We start from the raw sequence: 19,455 nt of genomic DNA, 5'->3' as shown, positions 1-19,455 counted from the left end.
GCATGCGTTAAAAGTAAAGAAAAACGAGAAGCCTTCGCGATATCGAAGCAATTCGACGAAAGAAAAGACAGCACGTTCCTCAAATCAACGGCCTGTATTCTGCACAAACGCGGGTCAGACGTAAACCTATAAGTGGAAGAAGAAACAAAGATTAGCATAAAATATTTAACGGAGAGGATTCAAAAGTGTAAGTTCAATCAATTCGAGCAGCAGAGAAGAGCAATTCATCTGGACTGCGCGAGCAGCTTCACTTCTCGAACTTCGCTGACGAAAAAAGAAAAAAAAAGGGAAGTATTTCGTTTCTTTCTTTTAAGCGCGAAAGCAAGACCCTGTTGGAATCGTTAGAGCACAAATTATACCAAATAGTTAAATAATAATAATAACAAAAAAGACGGCAGCAAGGTAATAGTAATGCGGGGGGAGCTGTAGCACAAAGTTTGTCCCTTTCCCACCGTGCCCTGCGCGCGCTTCGACTTTCACTTGCAGCCGCAGTTTCGCAGTTACCTGCGCACTGGATGAAACCAGGACGACTTCGAAACGGAGAGGGGAGAAACGAAAGGAGCTCAGCAGAGAACAAAGACGGTACGAGGGATCGGTAGTGAAAAATTAAACGCCGCTGGCTGCAGTGTATCCCACCCTCTCTCAGACCCTCTCGCATCGCCGCTTAGACCCTACAGGAAAGAAGGAGAGGAGGTGAGAAGGAAGAGGGGCTTCGCGAATAAAGGAAGAGCACGGAGATTTCAAGACAAATTATGCTCAAAAAAAAAAAAAAGAAAGAAAGGAGCGAGAGGAGGTAGGGGGTGGGTGGTTTACGGTTGAACATATCGACGAATCGTTTGCCCTGCGGAGTTGATCACTCAGACGAGTGGAACAAGCACTACGTCTTAATACTCTGGTACGCGTCCCTGCCTTGCCTTTATTTCTATTATAATTTCTTTCTCTTTGTGGGCGCAGGGCCGAAGTTTAGTTTTCCCTCGGTTCTTCTCCCGACCGAAAGTTCGTGAAGCCATTTTGGAGTAGGATTGCGTACAGGTCGCCGCCGTACCTGCGACCGTTGGAACAATTCGGTGCAGCGATGGATGAGTTGGTTATCTACGGAGGCGCATATCTTATACTTTACGCGTAGAAAAGAAAAGAAAGAAAAGAAAGGAAGGAAAAAGAAAGAAAAGAAACAGCGCTGCGTTGTTGCATGCCAAATAGTCACCCATTACTAACGATGGCGTTGAGGAAGGACATCTAAGAACTCGTGCTCAGTCCTAAGATGCTGTGTGTCAGATGTAGAGTTATTAGAAGAAACGTGGTAATATGGTAAAATACGTAGCAAATAAAGCATTCGCAGATGTGTTCCAATCTAAGAAATTGATACATCAATGATAAGCGAAACTGGATAAGCCCCTTTTCACGCCCTTGGTAGTATGTAAAACGGGTCTGTTCGCTGGGTGATCCTCTCAGTGGTGATACATCACCGACGCCTGGTCATACAGGCGCTTCGGCGCTCCCACGTAGGTTGCGTTGCTGGACCATGGCGTCAGACCTTCACCTCCACCTCCGTAGAAGCTCACAGCTGACCAACAATGCGGAAACTATAAAACTCGAAATAAAAAAAATATAAAAAAAAGACGGATTACTGGCTAAAAAAATTCGCAATGAAATTGTTGTCTATTCGAGACAGGTTTACGCAAGGTAAGCTTTACTTTATATTGGTTATTAATTACGTTTCAAAGCGAAATTTCGGGGCTCCAGCGAAGGTCGCGTTGCTGGCTGATCTTTTTTTATTGGGGATTTGAGAACGAGCACGTTGCCGCACTGTGGAAGGTGCGAGATGTACACAGGTAGTAACATTACGCAGCGGAATGCAGTTCCGGGCGCAACCGACTGTTAGAGGGGTTAGAGAGCTTTATTTTTGCCTAGTGCATGATTCGTTATAGCGATACGTGACAAGTTAGGACCTTTGCGCGTGCCCGTCGTATACCGTGACTTACTGTGGCGGTCACCGCTGGTAGCCATAAAAGCCACCCTATAACGGCGAGCACGTAGGAACATAGAAGCTCCCGTATGCAGCCCAGATCGCCCGCTTTGACCAAAATTCACAGTTGCTGCTGGCTCTCCGCCCGGATAGCAAGAAATAAGTGGTAAAACTCGTCATCACTCGGTCTTATCTCACGCTGAGGGCAAAGCATTAGGTATGTTTTCTCGTTATGATTGAGATCAGCCGTTTGTTTCGACACTATTACGACCAGAGGTGGCGCGGAGCCGCAACAGCTGGTTTCATTTCTTTTTAGTAGATGGCGCGACAACATTAGCACTGGTGATGCGTTTACGATGCCGAACGCCGTAAAAGCCTGATTGTTCACTGCATCATTAATATGCACGCATATGCACATGCATATCTAATGAAGTCAGCTGACAGAAGAGAGGGCTGGTGACCAAATACACGCCCCAGTGACCCCTCTCTCTCTCTCTCTCTCTTTCTCTCTCTCTCTCTGCGTAACAAGAAGCCAATCTCGAAATCACGCTCTTGTTTACTGCGTGCGCCGGAAATTATTGCGGAGCCGCAAGCATGTCCAAGACTCCAAGTTTTGGATACCACATATTGGAGATAGTTGGGAAAGGCTTTTGTCCTGCCGTAGACAAAGAGCAATAATAATAAGAATATGATGACGATAAAAAAGATGAAAAACATGGAGATGATGAAGGCAGATTTTAAAGGCCAAGGATCAGAAGAACCGCTGCGTATGTTACAGATTGTGAAATTCCAGGAACTCCGGCAAAGATCGGGCAGCTTGGATGAACGAGCAGCCATGCCTTTCAAAATCGTAGTCTCTTTAGGTTGCGCTTGCTGCACCTTGCTGTATCTGCCACGGTGCACAGAAGTAGAGCCATCCAGGTGAGGTCGTATACGTCAGCTACAACTGAACTTAGGTAGAACTACACAGGGTATGTAGGCGAGCACGAGAAATGAAAAGTACAGCATTAGGCAAAAACGTCGTCTCGGTGGACAGAAGGTTGTGCGGGTGGGACGAAATCCCGACCCAACGAATTCGACTGCCATACATCTTCGCCAGCGTATTATTTTTTCCCTCTGTCCTTTTCTCTCTTCCAAAGTTCTTATTTTGCTAATGACTGCTTGAGATCCTCCTCGCCTGTCTATCTCGGTCCGCAGGCGTCGCCGGTTGATCGGTGGCTTCTTCGCTTATCTCAACTTCCCCTCTCTTTCTTTTTATTATTCTTCCCCATCACGCTTCTTCTATTTGTTCGTTTCACTCGTGACGTAATTGAGACGAACAACGGGAGCGTGCGTTGAGCCGTGTCGTCTGCTTCGTTCCTTCTGCTATATTCGTTTTTCTTATTCCCAGCCGCGCAGCGTCGAATAATCGTTTGTCTTCCTCCTTCTAAACGTTCCTTTTTCTTTGGGAAACCTTTAGCGACCTGCGGCAAAGTCAGTGCCGCACTATAAGTAGACACGCACGTTCCTGGCGAACAGCGCGGTCGCCTCCGTGTAAGAAACTAATTCGGTCATTTGTTTCTCCTAACTCGAAGCACACCCAGGGAAGCCGCCGCTTCGTACCGGGACACCGTTACCGTACCTGCCCCGGTTCCTGGCCTCGAAACTCCCAGTAGACGATTCGCAACCGCTTCATCTGTTCCGAACAAGCGAGTGCCGCTTTCCCCTCCCCTCCCCCCTGTGACGTGACGAAGAGAAAGAAACGGTTCAAAAAGAAATAAAAGCGAAAGCACAACTAGAACGAGAGTCAAGAGTGCGAAGAGCCCGAGCAGTGTGCTCTCGTGAGCTACCTAAAGGCTTTGTATTCTGTCTCTCTCAAAATCTGTGCAGTGTATTGGAACCCAGATAAAGCGTGCGCAAAGGAGGGATCGCCATTACGCTGCAGAAAGTAGTGCCGAGTTATTGCCATCATATTCTCATGAAACTTTGTGTTTGTTCGCTTTTCTTGCCACACTTCTTTCTCTCCGAAAGCGTCCTGCATCTTGATTATAGCACACTAAGGAATATAGCACATTAAGGAATGTGAGCAGATATGGAGATAACTTGAAAATTTAGATAGTCATGGCTGGTCATCTGGAAGACAGCTGGTGTCGATAACACGCGTCATATCTACCTCTGTTGCCACCAGAAGGCCAGTGAGAGTTGCATGATCATTGCTGCAGTATCATATAACTGTTACGTACGGCACAACATGTTGCTGCTTGTGTAACGGTTAAGATGCTCGTAAGTTATTTTGTCAGGTTGTGAAACCTGTGCGCAACACACTCTTCGCGTCTTCTTCGTGCAGGTGTGCAGTGACGTCTGCTCGTTCTGTGGGGAACAGACGACACAGCACAGCCGCCAGCCTTGCGAAAGCGCGAAGTAACACACATTAGGGACCTGCTCTTCGCTAGTCTGAATCTATGGCTTTTGCTGCAGATCACGCAACATTGCACGGATTTAGGGACGCAAAACGGCAGGCTACATGCAAGGTTCTCTAATTTGTTTTAGAAAAGGAATAAAGGAACTAAAAAAAGAAATACTCCGGAACAATGAGCCTCAAGGGGTTGAGAACGATGTCTACCCGTCTCTGCCAATTTCTTCGCCCCCGAAGTCGCGGACGACGTCGCCCCCGCTGCGCTCGCGTTAGGAGCCCAACCGGGTTCGGGGCGATCGCAATTTGTTACGATGAAGAACGGCGGGCCCACGTCCTCTCGGCGGTGTCACGCTTCATCTTGAACAACTGCGGCGGAAGCTCGAACACATTCGATGCGTCGCTCACGTATAATGAAGCTGGCGTGCGGTAGCTTTTCGGCCTTCCCGTGTTACACAAGGGGTGCTGGAGGATCGACGGTCAAAAGAGCATGAACGAGACACTAAAGCCAGGGTAACGAGAAAGACGTCACGTGTTCTATCTCTTGCACCGGTTGTATTCGCTAGCACTATAGACTGTGGGGGAAATTAGCAGTGAGGTTGGCCGTCAAGGTATACTTATCTAGGACAATGATCGGTCGTCTGCAATCCGCTGTTTTTTAAAGCGAAGCTTTCTTCGCCTCTTGCTGCAACATCGTGCGTGCTTGCCGATTATACAACATTCTGCGACATTTTGAGCTACTGAGCATCTACCACTGGATATGTGCAGCCAGATATATGCACCAGAAGTGCGATGTGACGCCCCCGCTTGTAGCATTCATATAAATGCCACTACTACTACTACTACTACTACTACTACTACTACTACTACTACTACTACTACTACTACTACTACTACTACTAATAATAATAATAATAATAATAATAATAATAATAATAATAATGCAATATAAGAGAGAGAGAGAGAGAGAGAGAGAGAAAATAATGCAGAGAAAGGCAGGGAGGTTAACCAGAGGTAGTTCCGGTTGGCTACCCTGCGCAGGGGGAAGGGTTAAGAGGGATAAAAAGAGAAACAGAGTGGAAGGGTAAGATAGAAAGAAAGGGATACAAGCACGAACATAGCGCGTACACTACAGAACGGTAGGGGGCGGCATTCTTAGAGTCTGTCGTGAAGCCCCGTAGACCGCAAGAACGTTAATAGCGCGAGTAAGGCCTTCAACGCGGATGTTCTTTCGGAGCATTGGAATAAATGGTAGGCGGGCCTGTCGAAGCCTGAATGACTTGTGTGACTAGGCCCGGCAGCGTGGGCAACAGCGATAAGGCCAGGGTATGTACAGGCGCTACCTTAGTGCCGATAAAACATTGTGCAAACCAAGAAAACAAAAAATAAAAGGCTATACATGTTATTCCAACGGAAAGTGAACATTTTTCACACTAAAATAGAAATACAGGTCAAGGGAACCAAATGACATAAAATAAACAAATACCCACACAACAGAGCAACGGAAAACTCAAATGGAAGATAACAATTTGTTTAAATCCCTTTTTGACTGAACCGAAAAAAATTCATCAGGCAGATCATTAAAGATTTTTGGCGCAAAGACACATCGTCATGCCTCATCATACCTAGTTATTGAACGAGGGACTTTGAAACGCTTGTTGTCCCTCAAAAGTCATATTTGTATCTCTATTGGTCATTCGAAAAATTACGAAGAACCACAGTTCGCTTGAATAAAGACTGATATGAATAAAACCCAATGCCGAAAAGAAATTGTCATCTGACACCTGGCCACAGTCATGGGCAGCACTTTTCAATATAAGTTTTAATATATATATTTTTAATAACCTGTCAATTCTCGTTTGCCACCGCAATGCGCAGAAAGCGAATGCAGTGATTCCGTATCGTAATATACTGTACGCGAGAGTATGAGCTACGGTTTTCTTTACAGATAATGGTCTGAAACCTTTTATATTAAAAAGCAACCAAGCGACACTCCTAAGTTTACCACAACGATAGCCCAGATGACGCTGCCACGACATGCTGCTATCAAAAAATAAACCGAGATACCGCACAGACTGATCCCTCAGGACCAAAATAAAGTTCTTCATACCATACCATACCATACCGCACACAGTCTACATATACGCAACAGGGGTACATGAACATGAAACACAGTGCTGATCATGCAAATATACTGGGATGTTTATTGCTGTTGTCTTTAAGGGATTTCTAAAACATATCAACTGTGTCTTATTGATATTTACGCCAATACAATTTTTCGCGAAGTAGTGCAATACACTACGTATTGTATTTTGTAGGGCGCCCACATACTTTTCATAATTCAAATGGTATGGTGTGGTATGGCAAAACTTTAATGAAGACCTGCAGATCGTGAGCCGTCACGAAGCGGGCCGCTCCCACGTGGGAAACGGAAGGCCGAGCCCCTCGGCCGCATCGTGGCCCTGCTGGACAGCCCAGAGTTGGTCAGCCAGAAGAGGGCTGCGGAGAACCGCCTCCCATCTGGCCGAGCTGTTATCGATGATAGAGCGTGACCGGGCACACCGCCAGAGCATGTGGTCTAACGTGGCTATTTCTCCACATTCGTGGCAGGTAGCATTGGTGTAAGTATCCGGATAGATTTTATAGCTTTGTTAATATTACCGCATCCTATGCATATTGATAGATCGTACCTTCAGAAATTGCTAGAGGAAGATCGTTTATGAATGCATTAAACACTAAAGCTGATAATATGTATCCCTGAGGAACACCGGCTGTAAGCCATTGTTTGTTACTGACGGTTTCCTTATCGGCCATAACTATCTGCGACCTACCACACGCGTAGTTTCGAAGTATGTCGTGAAATGGTCCTCTGAATCCCATAAAAATTAGTTTCACCAGTAGAATGCTCTTCTAAAAATGTTTTGCTACTTCACCGTAAGCGTCTGGCGCATGCGCTATAAGTCGTAAAAAGGAAAGAAAAGAAAACAAGTGTGGATGTGCTAGCGTCAGCAGTATAGAGGTGCGCTAGGATCAAGAGTATACGCCATCCCAAGTCTATTTTGTCGAAGCAAGGCTTCGTTCTAATCTAAACGTTTCAAGTGAAACATGGACCTAAGCGAAAAATGGCAGCTCACGTTTCTACAAATAGCATACAGCTAGGCCTTATTAGTACAAAAAAGAAAAATCGCAGTAGGGTGTTACACAACGTGCTAAAAACAACATGTACGTGCTGAAATGGACCTTTCGACATCTATTTCGGCAAGATTGACATAGAAATTTTTGCATCTTTAAAACCGTTTTGATCACATACTGCTTCGTGATGTCAACGGAATAATCTTTACACTATAAAGCGCCAGCATGACCCGCTATAGACCACAATATAGATGGCAGTCTAACGACAATTTGCGTCGAACGATACAAACTCAATTGCCCTGATAGGGACATTCGCGCATGAAATTAACCTACTTGGTCATTCTTGAACGACGCCACAGGGAAGCTTTTGGTTCCTTGTCAGCGTACCAAAAAAAAAGAAAAAAAAAGAGAAAGCCTGTATGACTATACACTTTCAAACTGACGACGACGACAACAACAACAACAACAACAACAACAACAACAACAACAACAACAACAACAACAACAAGACATAGTAAACTTATTGAAGTTTCCTAGAGGCACACAGAGTTTACTTTGAGAGAACTGCAGAACGAGGTGTAAGAGTTCCCGTTCGGTGTCCGCCGCATCTGCGCCAACTTCGAGTTCGGCCTTTTTGGAAGCTCAGCGACCCGCGTCTAACGCGACAGTACGCGCTCCACGGCGCCCTAAGAAGTGCGACACGTCGCAGATGCCAGTGTGGTTCGGTGCTCGCGCTATATGCTTCGAGAGGTGCCAACGGGCTCGGTGCTTCTTCGACGAAGTCAATATGACTCCCACCTTCTCTCTCTCTCTCTCTCCTTGGAGCCACAGCCTGCGCACACCAGTGTCAAAAGTTTTTTGAGCCTCGACGACCTCGTCGAAAGAAACTCGCACTTCGCGCCAGTTAGGACTAACCTGCCTGCCCGGAGGGTTGTACGACCCCGTTCTTGCGCCACTGATCTCGTTACACAAAAGTTCCACTAAGTAGGCGGGACATCCTTTTTGCAAACAGGTACCACTTCCTTTGTTTAATCTCTGTAGAACGTGATTAGGAGGAAGCCTTAGCTCGAAGACTACTCTCTAAAAGCGTACATGAGAGAAGAGAAATCGTATTTCTCGGCAACCAACGCACCGAATTTGATATTATTTGTTACTTCTGAAAAAAAAAAGTTTATATCTAGCGTCTTCAGGAGGCTAAAGCTGATGTTATATTTAGGCAGTGGAATTCTTTTACAAAACCATTTCTGAAAAGTGGAACGTTTAAAAAGCAAGACTATCGAGTTCATAACTCCGTAGCTCAGCAATAAAAAACAATATAGAAATGCAGTGAACAGCATTGATTAAAGCATCAAAAGCTGACAAAATGGATATGCTATGCACCTCTGTAAATATATTGATAATTTGTTATTAACACTTTTGCGAGACCTTCGTAAACGTTGTAACAAAACCGTGTAAGCTGTACATTATTATGCTGAAATTGTCCTCTGTAGATGCTCTAACCGATGCTAATATTCAACCAACGTCTTTGAAAACAGCTTTGTTCACTGGGCATGTGGCAAAGGGCATGTGGCAAAGGGTATGCTCCTCAGTGCTCAATTGCTTGGAAATTTGCTCTTTGACGCCAACTTGGGTCACCGGGCAGCTGTCACTGGATATGTGCAAGGCTTCACGATAATCATCATAACATATATAAAACATTTCATCTTCAATTACGGATCTACCTCAAGATAGATTGCTAATCGCATTAATGTCGCCAATCACCCTCAAAATGGGGATGTGCCAGCGATTTTTTCATGTTGCCGATGACGACATCTTCCTTCTCCCAAAATATTTAACATGTTTCGGGAATGTAGTTTTTCAGACAACCACGTTACCACACCTCATCGACTTCCCCATGCTCTCAGAGTCCTTTCTCCCTTTTCGTATTCTCATTCCTCTGTCATTTGACATCGCCGACTTACATTATTATACCCTGCCTTCCCTATTCCTCCATACACATACCGTTACTTTTTCATACACTATTCCACTCGAGAACGCCACGTTTATTTCCCGAAGGATTTTGATCTGTACGCCGCAGCATAAATGCCAGCACCAGGGAGGGGAAAGAAAACAGGAAAAGGGGAAACAAAGCAAATCAACAGCCACAAAACGCATCATTTTAGCGCGTCTAGGTACCCGCACGCTCTCTCCTATAATACGTCTAAGCGTGTCCGTAGAGGGGGCTGCGACGGTGTGCAATCGTGTCTGTTTTCCCGCGCGCTCCCCAATCATCGCGTGTTTTGTGAGCATCGAATAAGAACGCGCATGGGGAAAAGTCCTGGGGTGGAAGGGGGAAACTGGGACGTTCGAGAGAAATTGGGGACGCAGAAAAATAAGAGAACCAAGCTGTACAACGCTGCGCTGTTGTCCCCGTTCGTCACAGTGCCACGAAACGACGAGAGCAACAAAACGCGTACTCGAGGTAAGAAACACAAAAGAGGGAGGCGGCAGGCAAACGGACAAATACAAAATCGGCGTCGCGTGCCACTTCACGTACGGTTACATTATAGGGAGAGACAGCAAAGGATGGAGTTAAGCGCGCTGCATTTTGAAAAACGGGAATGCGGGTAGACTGTAGTGAGTTAAGGAAAATTGGGAAAGGGGAATTGCGTGAGGAGAGCACGGCGATGATATAGCAGCGTCCAGAGATGAACAAAAGGAGGCAAGTAAACAGAGTTCTCCAAGAACAATCCCATGCGACTCGATGGAAAAGTTGTGGAGGTACAGTAGAAAAGAAAGGGACAGATAGGGGAAACGAGGTTGTAGGAAATAACGGCTACGGAAAGGAACGGGGAAAAGCGGGGAGGGGAGTCCGGGCGCGGGTGGTTTCGGAGTCAGCGGCTATGGGAGACAGTGGTTGCGCTTTCTTCATCAATTCTGAATAAAGCGGTCGCTGCACGCTCGTGCTGCATGCCCTGGGCCTATCCTCGACGCGCATTTTCTCGGGATAACCCTAACGCCGTGGAGCAGCAGCAGCAGCAGGGCGCGTGGGGCACGAGGAATTCCTTCCCTATTCCCGAACGCGCACGCCAACGTTGTGGGGAGAGGCTGGAAGAAGCCCGTGCGCATGCTTTACAGATATGGATGGAGGGCGAGGCGAACGCGCATAAGTTATACATATAAGGGGACCTTCGACAACGGCCCGCACACTCGTGCGAGTCGAGATGGCGGCGGCTTTACGCGACGGTAAACAAGCAATAATCTTTTCTCCGCCGCTTAGATTGGAAGGAGCGGGCGCTGGGGGAACGGAACGTGTACGGAACAAATTGTATTAGGCGTCGCGGTACATAGTGGGTTTTTGGGAAGATGCGCCGGGAAAGAAGCCAGTGGAGCCCAGCAATCGCACAAGGGAGCTGCACATATATGCCGCAGTTGAGAAATAACCGGCGCGCATAACCCGCGCCGTGTTATATAGAAGCGGACACTCGGGAGGAACCGGTTGCGTTCCTTCTCATCCCCCAAGGCAGAGAAAGAGAGAGAGAGCTATCGCGCTAAACGTGGTTGCTGTTTTTGCCGAGTCGCGTTCGAGTGTCGCGCAAGTACGGATGAACGGAAAGAAAGGCACGTGCGACCTCACGCGGCGAATGTTATACCGAGTACGATACAAGATGAAAAAACTTGCCGACTAACGCATGCACGCACGCGCACACACGCACGAGCACCGTTACAAACGCGCGCGTACATGCAGAGTTCGCGCATACACGCGCACACGCACTATCTTGTTATGAGGTCGCATGTTTCCCATTATATCGAAACTATAGAGAGATGCGCAGCGCGCCTGTATCCAGATGCCAGAGCATGCGCTCTTGCGAGCGGCGCGCATATTTCCGAGTTAACCCGCGCGCTGCCACGCAGTACGTGAGACGCCCCGATGCAAGCAATCGGCTGTATACATATACATACATACACACGCACGCACTGGATTGCGCGAGAAGCGAGGCCCGTGGAGCCGCAAGCGCCAGTTATACGAGGCTGAAAGTGGCTGCAAACCGTTCGGGGCTTGGCAACGCGTCGCGACGCAACAAGCCAATCGCGCGCCTGGTATGTGCATAAGGTTGCGGCCTTATACTAAGGCGGCGGCGTTCGCTTCTGTTTGCGGATTGTTCTCGGTCACGATGGCCTTGAGTGTGCGCTCGCATTGCGCGAGCGAGTGACAGTGGGGCCACCTGGTGGTAGGGATCGAACGTTGCGATTGCGGTCCCCAGTTTCGTTTCCCGCTCCTCTCACTGCTTGTGGGAAAGGCGCTCTCATGGGTTTATTCCAAGGAGCATTTTCTTTAACCTCTATGGTTTAATGCACGCGAACGTTATTTGCTATCGCCGCTTGTTTCCACTTGAAAAAAGGAATGCTATTATTCCGTGCCTCCGGAGAGATTTATTTTCTTTAAATATCGTTTAACGTCGTTGCTATATCGGATTTATTACATGACGCGCCCTTATAGGCTTGCCGGAGAATGTGTGATTATGAAAGAAGAAAAATAAAATGTTCCTTTTGGATGAAACGTCTTAGTATTCATCATACTGATTACCAATTCTTACACTATATTGTGTGACGCTAAGGACGAATCCAGCTAAGCAAAGGGGAAAACAAAACAGTAGCCATCTATTAGAAACCCAGGTAACGATTCATAGCAAAAGTAACAATGCCAGTTGCACCAAGGCATACGCGCGCTTTTACCTGTGTTTCATTGGCTGAAGTGTGGGCGGCTATAGGCTATTACGGAAAGTGCATTGAAAGGTGTATTACACAATGGCCTTACGATTTTTTAGATGCGCGAGTATTAAATCATCAGCTGTGCAGGGCCCTTCCATCGAAATTCGTTTTAATATTTCTGCTATGTTTCGCGTAGAAACATGTGAACATATTTTTTCTCGCTCTCTCTAAATGTTGTCACATTGTAGTGGCGGGGAGCAACCACGGTAGCGCAGCGCAAGTCACGGAGCCAACTTTTAATTGGCCGAACCTGTGCCCAGCAAACTAAGTAACGCTCATAACAATGACAGCGGCTAGCACACTCGTTGATCGAAGAAATCTGACCTGCGAAATACAGGCGTCGGCTATTTACCCATTTGCTCACTGACCCTTCCAGTGAACGCGCTGATGCTGGCGTAAGTTCTAGAATGTACGCCACTATTCGCGTCGCGAACTCAGTCTGATTACACAAAGCTCGGAGAAAGATATATAGCCAACGGATAGAACCCGCGATAACATTCGAGAAGCTTCCGATACAGATAGGCGCGTCTTGCGCTAAGCGATTATAAATTTAACATTTATTAGCTGGCGAAATGCGGTCACCGGAGAAAGACGAAAAAGTACAGCCGCCCTCGGTATATTTCGGAGCGCGGAAAGTGAGGATAAGTTAATTTTTCTCGCGACTTCACCACACAGTGGGAAACGTAAGTCAGGAACGCGATGATTGTACGGAGAAGCATAAACTCTACCTTTTGGTTGAAGGACCTGTGCGCCTTCGCTGCGATGAAATTTAGGTCTTACTCGCCGTGTTCCGAAAATTTTTGAGGGAGGGGGTACGCGTGTCAATATGTATTATTGTATCTTTCCGTACAAGTAGGTTTTGTTCAATTTGCTTAAAATCTGTACGTGCTGTAATATTTATCTATTTATTTATTAAAAATACTTTACAGGCCTGTAAAGGAGATTGGGTAAGGGGGCTTCACAAAATGTAACACGATTTAGGCAGCTTATAGTTATATGAGTAGTTCTATAAATAGAACACCGTAACAGTTATATCAATAACAATATAAAGAGAACATTGTTAATAATGAACAGCAAGTGCACGGAAGATCAAGCACGAAAGGTAATAAATTGCTATATATGTGTGCATGCATACGTGCCGTCATGTAATGGAACATGAGCCTTCGTCAAGCTGCTATGACAGCTTTTCTGCCCAGGAGCGCCTCCGGTATATTACCTGGTAAAAAAAAAATTCGCAGGCGATTACGATACTCCCTAATGCGAATTTTGAGCGCAGCTGTTTAGGTGTTTTGAATTCCCGATTTATTTTGGGAAAGAATTTGATTCTGAACGACAAGGTCCTCTCGGGGGCAGCACAGCTCGTTGAGCAGCAGCGGCAGACGAGGCATTTCCACCAGTTGCTTCGCTCATTATTCACAGAGAAAGCGTGAACACGCGAATGCGTGTCGCGCGAGGAGCGCATTCTCTAGCGGCGGCGGCGCAGGCGAAGTAGCGCATGCGCAGTGGGGCCGAAGCCCACGCTAGCGCTTGATTTCACCACTCACCGGAGGCCTGGTCGCCACCGGCACTCCGCTTTCCTCCTCACCCGTTCTTCATACCCTCCTCCTCCGCTTTCCTCCTCGCGCTCTCATGGCTATCGCGGTCTTTCGTCCCCGGCTGCGTTCCGCATTCGCTTGCATCCTTCGCTGGGCTTGTTCGCTCGGTTACGAGCGACAACATCGCCGCAGGAACGGGCGCGTCTGAGAGGTGCGCTGTATCAAATTGATTTCATTTCAACGCAATCAAAATCCTGTCCTGTCAAGTCCCGTACTGGGCCCTTCTTCCCGGAATCGCCACTGTGGCAACACCTGTGCCTCCTGCGTCACGTGGTACATACACACGGTGTCGCCAGCAGCGAAAGGGACATCTAAAGAACAGCACGATATCACTTTAGCCTGTTGAATCATTCTTTCCAAACTATATTCTGAATTAATTCTCCGAAGTGGTTTGACGAATAACAAAGAAAAGGAATGGCGAACTTCCAGGTAGCTAAATTTCGCGCCGAAACCCCAGCTTTGCTGTTCTCAAGGTGACGTCACTCATTTCTAATACATCTTCTATTCTGGTGGTTTTTGGCGCCAGGGAAGCTTTGGGAGCTTGATAGGTTGCCTCCTTGAATCTTCTAAAGCGCAATGTCTTCCTTTCTTTAGTGCGATGGCGTTATTCACCTACCGTCACGCACTTAGGCGCGGCATATCTATCTGACCTCGAAACGATGACCGCGTAAAAAAAAAAAAAAAAAAAAAAAAAAAAAATTCAGTGCCATACCACTCCGTGAAGGGGGACGACCAGCGAAGCTGCGTATGTGGGTCCCTTAATGGCGAACTCTCTATTGCCGTGCGTCAAACGTCGTATGCACATAAAGGAAAGGCAAGGTGCGACTATTCACTCTTCCCCCTTGTTAAGCCTCGGAAGATGAAAAGGCACCGGTGGTATACATACTCGTGTATTGTTGCGAAACGGGGCACGATACCTTTTACTAACGAATCCCGGCACGTAGAACAGACACGCACCTCACCGCACTCCAAGGGCACACACTGCTTCACCATAGCGATGGCGATTGTGCGTTGGTCGACGTCCCGCAGTGCAGTAATGGTTGTGGGATCACTCGAAAACCACAAGGGGTCACATCAAACACAGATCACAGAAAATTGTTTCCTTACAAACTCCCTCTGAAACCATGGCCGTTGCTGCGGTGAAACGTTCCAAGTTTGCGTTATCAAGGCCACGTGGACGGTTTGTATTTCGTTCCGCCTCACGATCCTGGCGGGCAGCACGCTTACGGGACCGCCACCACGCGAGAGCGGAAGGAAAGGAGATAAGCAAGCGCTTGGAACGCCGACAAAGAGAGGGCGGTACGAACATAGACATGGCCGACGCGGGTCAAAGTGTAGTGTCTGTTCTTATCAGCTTAAAATCTGATACGTGTTTTGTTTCCACCTAAGATACAAAACTCATTTTTGAAAGTTGGCGGAATGTTGAAAGCCTGCTTCACCTCCGCCGCGGGTCGGCCCGGTATTGCACAATCTTCGGGATCGCCACACGTGTGTGTAAAACTCTTGATCTACAAGCCTCGATAGACGCATGCAATATTTTCCAGAACCTAGCCATATACAGCTTCGCTGCAGAAAAGAAATCAACTCCTGCGCTGAATCGACCCCGTGGTTGCAGCACGGTAAACTAGAAACCATTCTCGGCGCCACGCCAGCAGTTGACGAGGGGCGCAAGCAATCGCACAGGTAACAAATATAAGACGGCGCACGAGTGGCCTTCTCGTGGAGAGGGTATCACTTGATGTCGAAAAGAAATCAACGCCTAGAGACGGGCAGTGCGTCTGTCTGCAAAAACGAGCGAAGCTAGATGGAACATGTTTATAACGGCGCGATTTGCGGACAGGACACATAAAGAATGCCCACAGGACACCGGCAACCATCCTGTGTGCATTCCTTCTGTGTCCTGTCCTCAAATCGCGCCGTTATAACCATGTTACATCAAGCCAGCAACCGGCTAGCCCATCTAAGTCTGTTAATCGGGCGAAGCTAAGTGCTAAGTGAACGTATACCATCACGATCCGCTCTATCGGCTCTGTCGCGGAGCCAGTTCTGACTTCCGTTGCTGGCACGAACGTAATGCGCACACACGGTTTGGCGTTCACGCTGAGCAGCTGCGTACATGAGAAACCGCGGTGCACACACACACTAGTACGAAGGCAGTAAACGCCAACCTATAAATCTTTCAAATCCTTTCCGTGGTCATTCAAACGACAAACGCTGTCTGATTATTTTTTTTTTCGGTCTCAACTCGTGCACCATCGAGAAGTGAGCGATGCCCGCAGAGCCTCTGGCGGCGCTCTTAATCGCGTCAACGTTCTGAGACGCCATCAGCGCAACGCCACACCTTGCTATCGCTTTCAATGCCTTGCCTTCGGGGCGGAACTGTCGGGTGTTTTTTTTTTTGCCTACAAATAATTAACTAAACACCGGTACAGAAGCTGTCACAGCCCACGACACCATGGCTAGCTTTAGCGCGGGATCGTCGGGACGGTGCCGCCACCCACTTTTCGGTCTTGCGTTCTTCTTCTGGCTATCCGAGCCTCCTGTACTCCGGTCTTGCAACCAGAGAGGCGTAAGTTACCGACACATCTTGAGAATTCCTTCTCGTTGTTCCTGGGCGTCCATTACAGCTAGTGGCCGAGCAGTGTGTGAGGTATCTTTAAATGATTGCCACATACATACGGCAAGATTTATCGCGTTGAAGCTTTGCAGCAACCCCGTATGCTGCGTCTACAGTGCGGCCTGCGTTTAAAGAGGGAACGCATGGGCACGTGCGAATTTCCCACTCTGGCAAGTCTCTAATCACCCGGCTTTGCAGCACGTGATGTTTCGGTTGTTAGCGAGGCAACTTTCTACATTCTACACTACTGCGTAATGCGCCGACGCTGCTTCCGCGGGCACATGCAGTTTAAGCGTCAGTGAAGCGAGAAACGCACATTGTTGCGTTTCCGGTAACTGTGCACTTAACCGTACATAGCAATGAAAGCCCTAAAGTGTGCGTGGTAAAAAATAAACAGCTGAATTATAATAACCGAGGTTCTGTAAGTTTACCATATTTCAGGATTCCGGAAACTCTAATATGGGGGTGGGGAGGGAGGCTGAAACTCTTTTAATGTTTCCAGCTCAATCACGGGTGGTCCCGCGCCTTATGGCAGCACTCGAACGTATATAATCACCTATACCTCTTCAAAGTCTCTTCTAGCGTTTTCAAAACTATCGATCATTGGCGAATGGGTGCAGAATATTCAAAGCGGAGGACTTTGAGTAGATTCCTTTCTTTTCTTACAATACTCGGGACACTGAGAAGTCTCGCCGTTTGCACCAGACGCACTCGCAAAACACAAAGATATCTGCAACAAAGAGTTTGCGTACCGCTATAGCAAATTGTCAGTAGTTGTCTTCCATTCACCACTCTCGATACAGCTTTATTTCTCTCTCTCTCTCTCTCTCTCTATATATATATATATATATATATATATATATATATATATATATATATATATATATATTTCTCACTTGCCTTTCACAAACAAGTGTGGCGTCATAGGTACGTCGCCACCAGAACTCAGAGTCGTCTGCACAAATCCCGAAAAAAAAAAGTGTTCTTCCGGCCTAAGTCTCCAAGCAGCCACGCAGGCACGTTCGATGTGTCATTCAGCCATAGTTCCTTGTGAAAAAAAAAGAAAAAGAAAAAAGAAGATGTGGAGCGAGTAAACACAATCGAGAATGCACAAATTTGAGCTGTGGGCGAGTAAGGAAGAATGGCGGCTGCGGAGATTCCTTAGCGCCTCAGCTCATCAGAAATTACATACATGAACAACGATCGCAGGCAACACAAGAAAAAAAGAAAACCAAACACACCGCGCGGAGCAGTTCCTACCAACTCTTTGAGGAAAAAAAAGATACGCCAACAAACTCGGCTTTTCTTATCATTCTTTTTAAGTCCTCACTCGTTTACTTCACTTTATACGCACTCCTTTTGTACTGCCACACCTCGGGCTATGAGCTCAGAGCGTCGTCCGCTTCGCTCTCGACTTGGAGAAAACAGCGTCCCCAACTATATGCTCCTTCGCGTATGGGTTGGGAGCGTCATCCCTTTTTCTTTCACCCTTTCTTCCCCCTCAACCTCCCCTTGCAGAGCTGATAGTTCTCCCCCCAAACTCCTCTTTATCTCTCGGCATTCAGAGTGCAGTCGTGAAGATATAAAGAAAGAAAGAAAGTAAAATGACGTGAAAATGGCCGTACTAGGAAGTTGGAAAAAAAAAAGAGACTGTAGATAAAAAAATCGTCGAAGGGCGCGAAACTCTTTCGTTTCAGCTCTACGCACTCAACACTGGCAGCGGATTCGGAAAGCATCTTTCACGTTCTTCCCTATTTCTGAGCGGCTCGTTCCTGCGCTTCTCTCCCCGCGTCCCTACCGTCCCTACTTTTAGTGGTTTCCTTTTGTCGCTGTCTCGCCGTACTCGTCACGAAGGTACCACGTGACTATGGAACTGCAGGCCTGACCCACTACTTTTATTGCTTCTTTTTGCACATCAGCTGCACAGTTTTTCTTCTTACCCTCGGACAAGCCAGTTTTTCAGTACGGTTGGCTCACCATTTTTTTTACTCACCGCTTATCGCCCATCCTTTTTATCCATTCTTTTTTCTTTCGGAAGGGTTCACGCTTCTGCCCCTCGTCGCTGGGTGCCGGTGTATGCACAGGGTGTGTATTGTACGCCTTTCGAAAGAAACACCCATTCAATAAGCATTACGGACGCAATATATCACCCACGCACGTAAGGAAAGAAGGAATAAGGAGCAGAAATGGGACGAGACGGGTTCGCCTCGGGGTATCATGGGGAAGTGTTGGGGAGCAGAGGAATAAAAGGGGTGCGCTACGCGCGTGCGTTGCCAGATGCGGAATCGAACATCAGCTCGCTCCCGTAACCAAGTTCGGGGCATGGGGGAAATAGGGAAGGCAAGGATAAGGCAACAAATTCGCCGCACAAAAGCAAAAGAGAGACGGGGACGGACGACTTTTGGGGAAGAAAGGGGCGAATTTTCGGGATGCGCTGAAGTCCTCCTTCATCCCTCGCCCTCGGCATCGACGGTGTGACTCCTGCAGCCGACACGAAATATACAAGAAAAACTTTTTCCCGTCCTTTGTGGTAAAATAGCGCGTCTTGCATCCTTTCTTTATTTATGAGTATTTTGTGTGCGGGACTAGCCTAGCTCCTTTCACTCCCTAAATCGAGAAAACTGCTGTAGAGTCACAGCCTCTGGGCAAGTTTAAAAAAGAAATCGGAGTGCCCAGAGCCTTTTGCAATCTCTGCTGCGAGTACTCCAAGATTTCGCAATCTTCGAACGCTACAAAGAAAATCAGACGTTATGTAATTTGTCTACTTACTTATGTCGCTTGTTTAGCTCAGCTGTAATTTGCTGCGAGAGATTCAGCCTTATATTAGCGCTGTTGTGTAGTGAATTCGAAGATAAACTGTCTCTTTATGAATCGCTAGCTTGGTTGTATGAATGCTCGACAAGGGAAAAAGGTGAAGGTGAGCAGGCAACATTATTGCGAAAGATAAAGAAAATGCGCATTTTTTAGAGAAGTTTCTTTAACTTCTATAATTTGGAGAACA

At 47.2% G+C, this 19,455-nt stretch overlaps 1 protein-coding gene and 1 pseudogene across 2 annotated transcripts in view; one reads left to right on the top strand and one right to left on the bottom strand.

The window, feature by feature from the left end:
- Nucleotides 1-19,455, bottom strand: part of LOC126533419 (uncharacterized) — a 234,153-nt gene that overhangs the window by 3,628 nt on the left and 211,070 nt on the right. The window contains exon 10 of one of the 2 annotated variants that reach the window (XM_055071905.2): nt 17,331-17,501. The exons of the other annotated variant lie outside the window; for it this stretch is intronic. Within the exon in view, the coding sequence (XP_054927880.1) occupies nt 17,400-17,501 (102 nt within the window). The 3' untranslated portion in view covers nt 17,331-17,399. Of the gene's footprint in view, nt 1-17,330; nt 17,502-19,455 lie in introns of those variants that run through there. 2 annotated transcript variants of the gene reach the window in all.
- Nucleotides 15,151-15,330, top strand: LOC126533548 (U2 spliceosomal RNA; annotated as a pseudogene).

This window comes from Dermacentor andersoni, chromosome 7, assembly GCF_023375885.2.
Source record: "Dermacentor andersoni chromosome 7, qqDerAnde1_hic_scaffold, whole genome shotgun sequence".
NCBI lineage: Eukaryota > Metazoa > Arthropoda > Arachnida > Ixodida > Ixodidae > Dermacentor > Dermacentor andersoni.
This window is presented reverse-complemented; position numbering and strand designations above follow the sequence as displayed.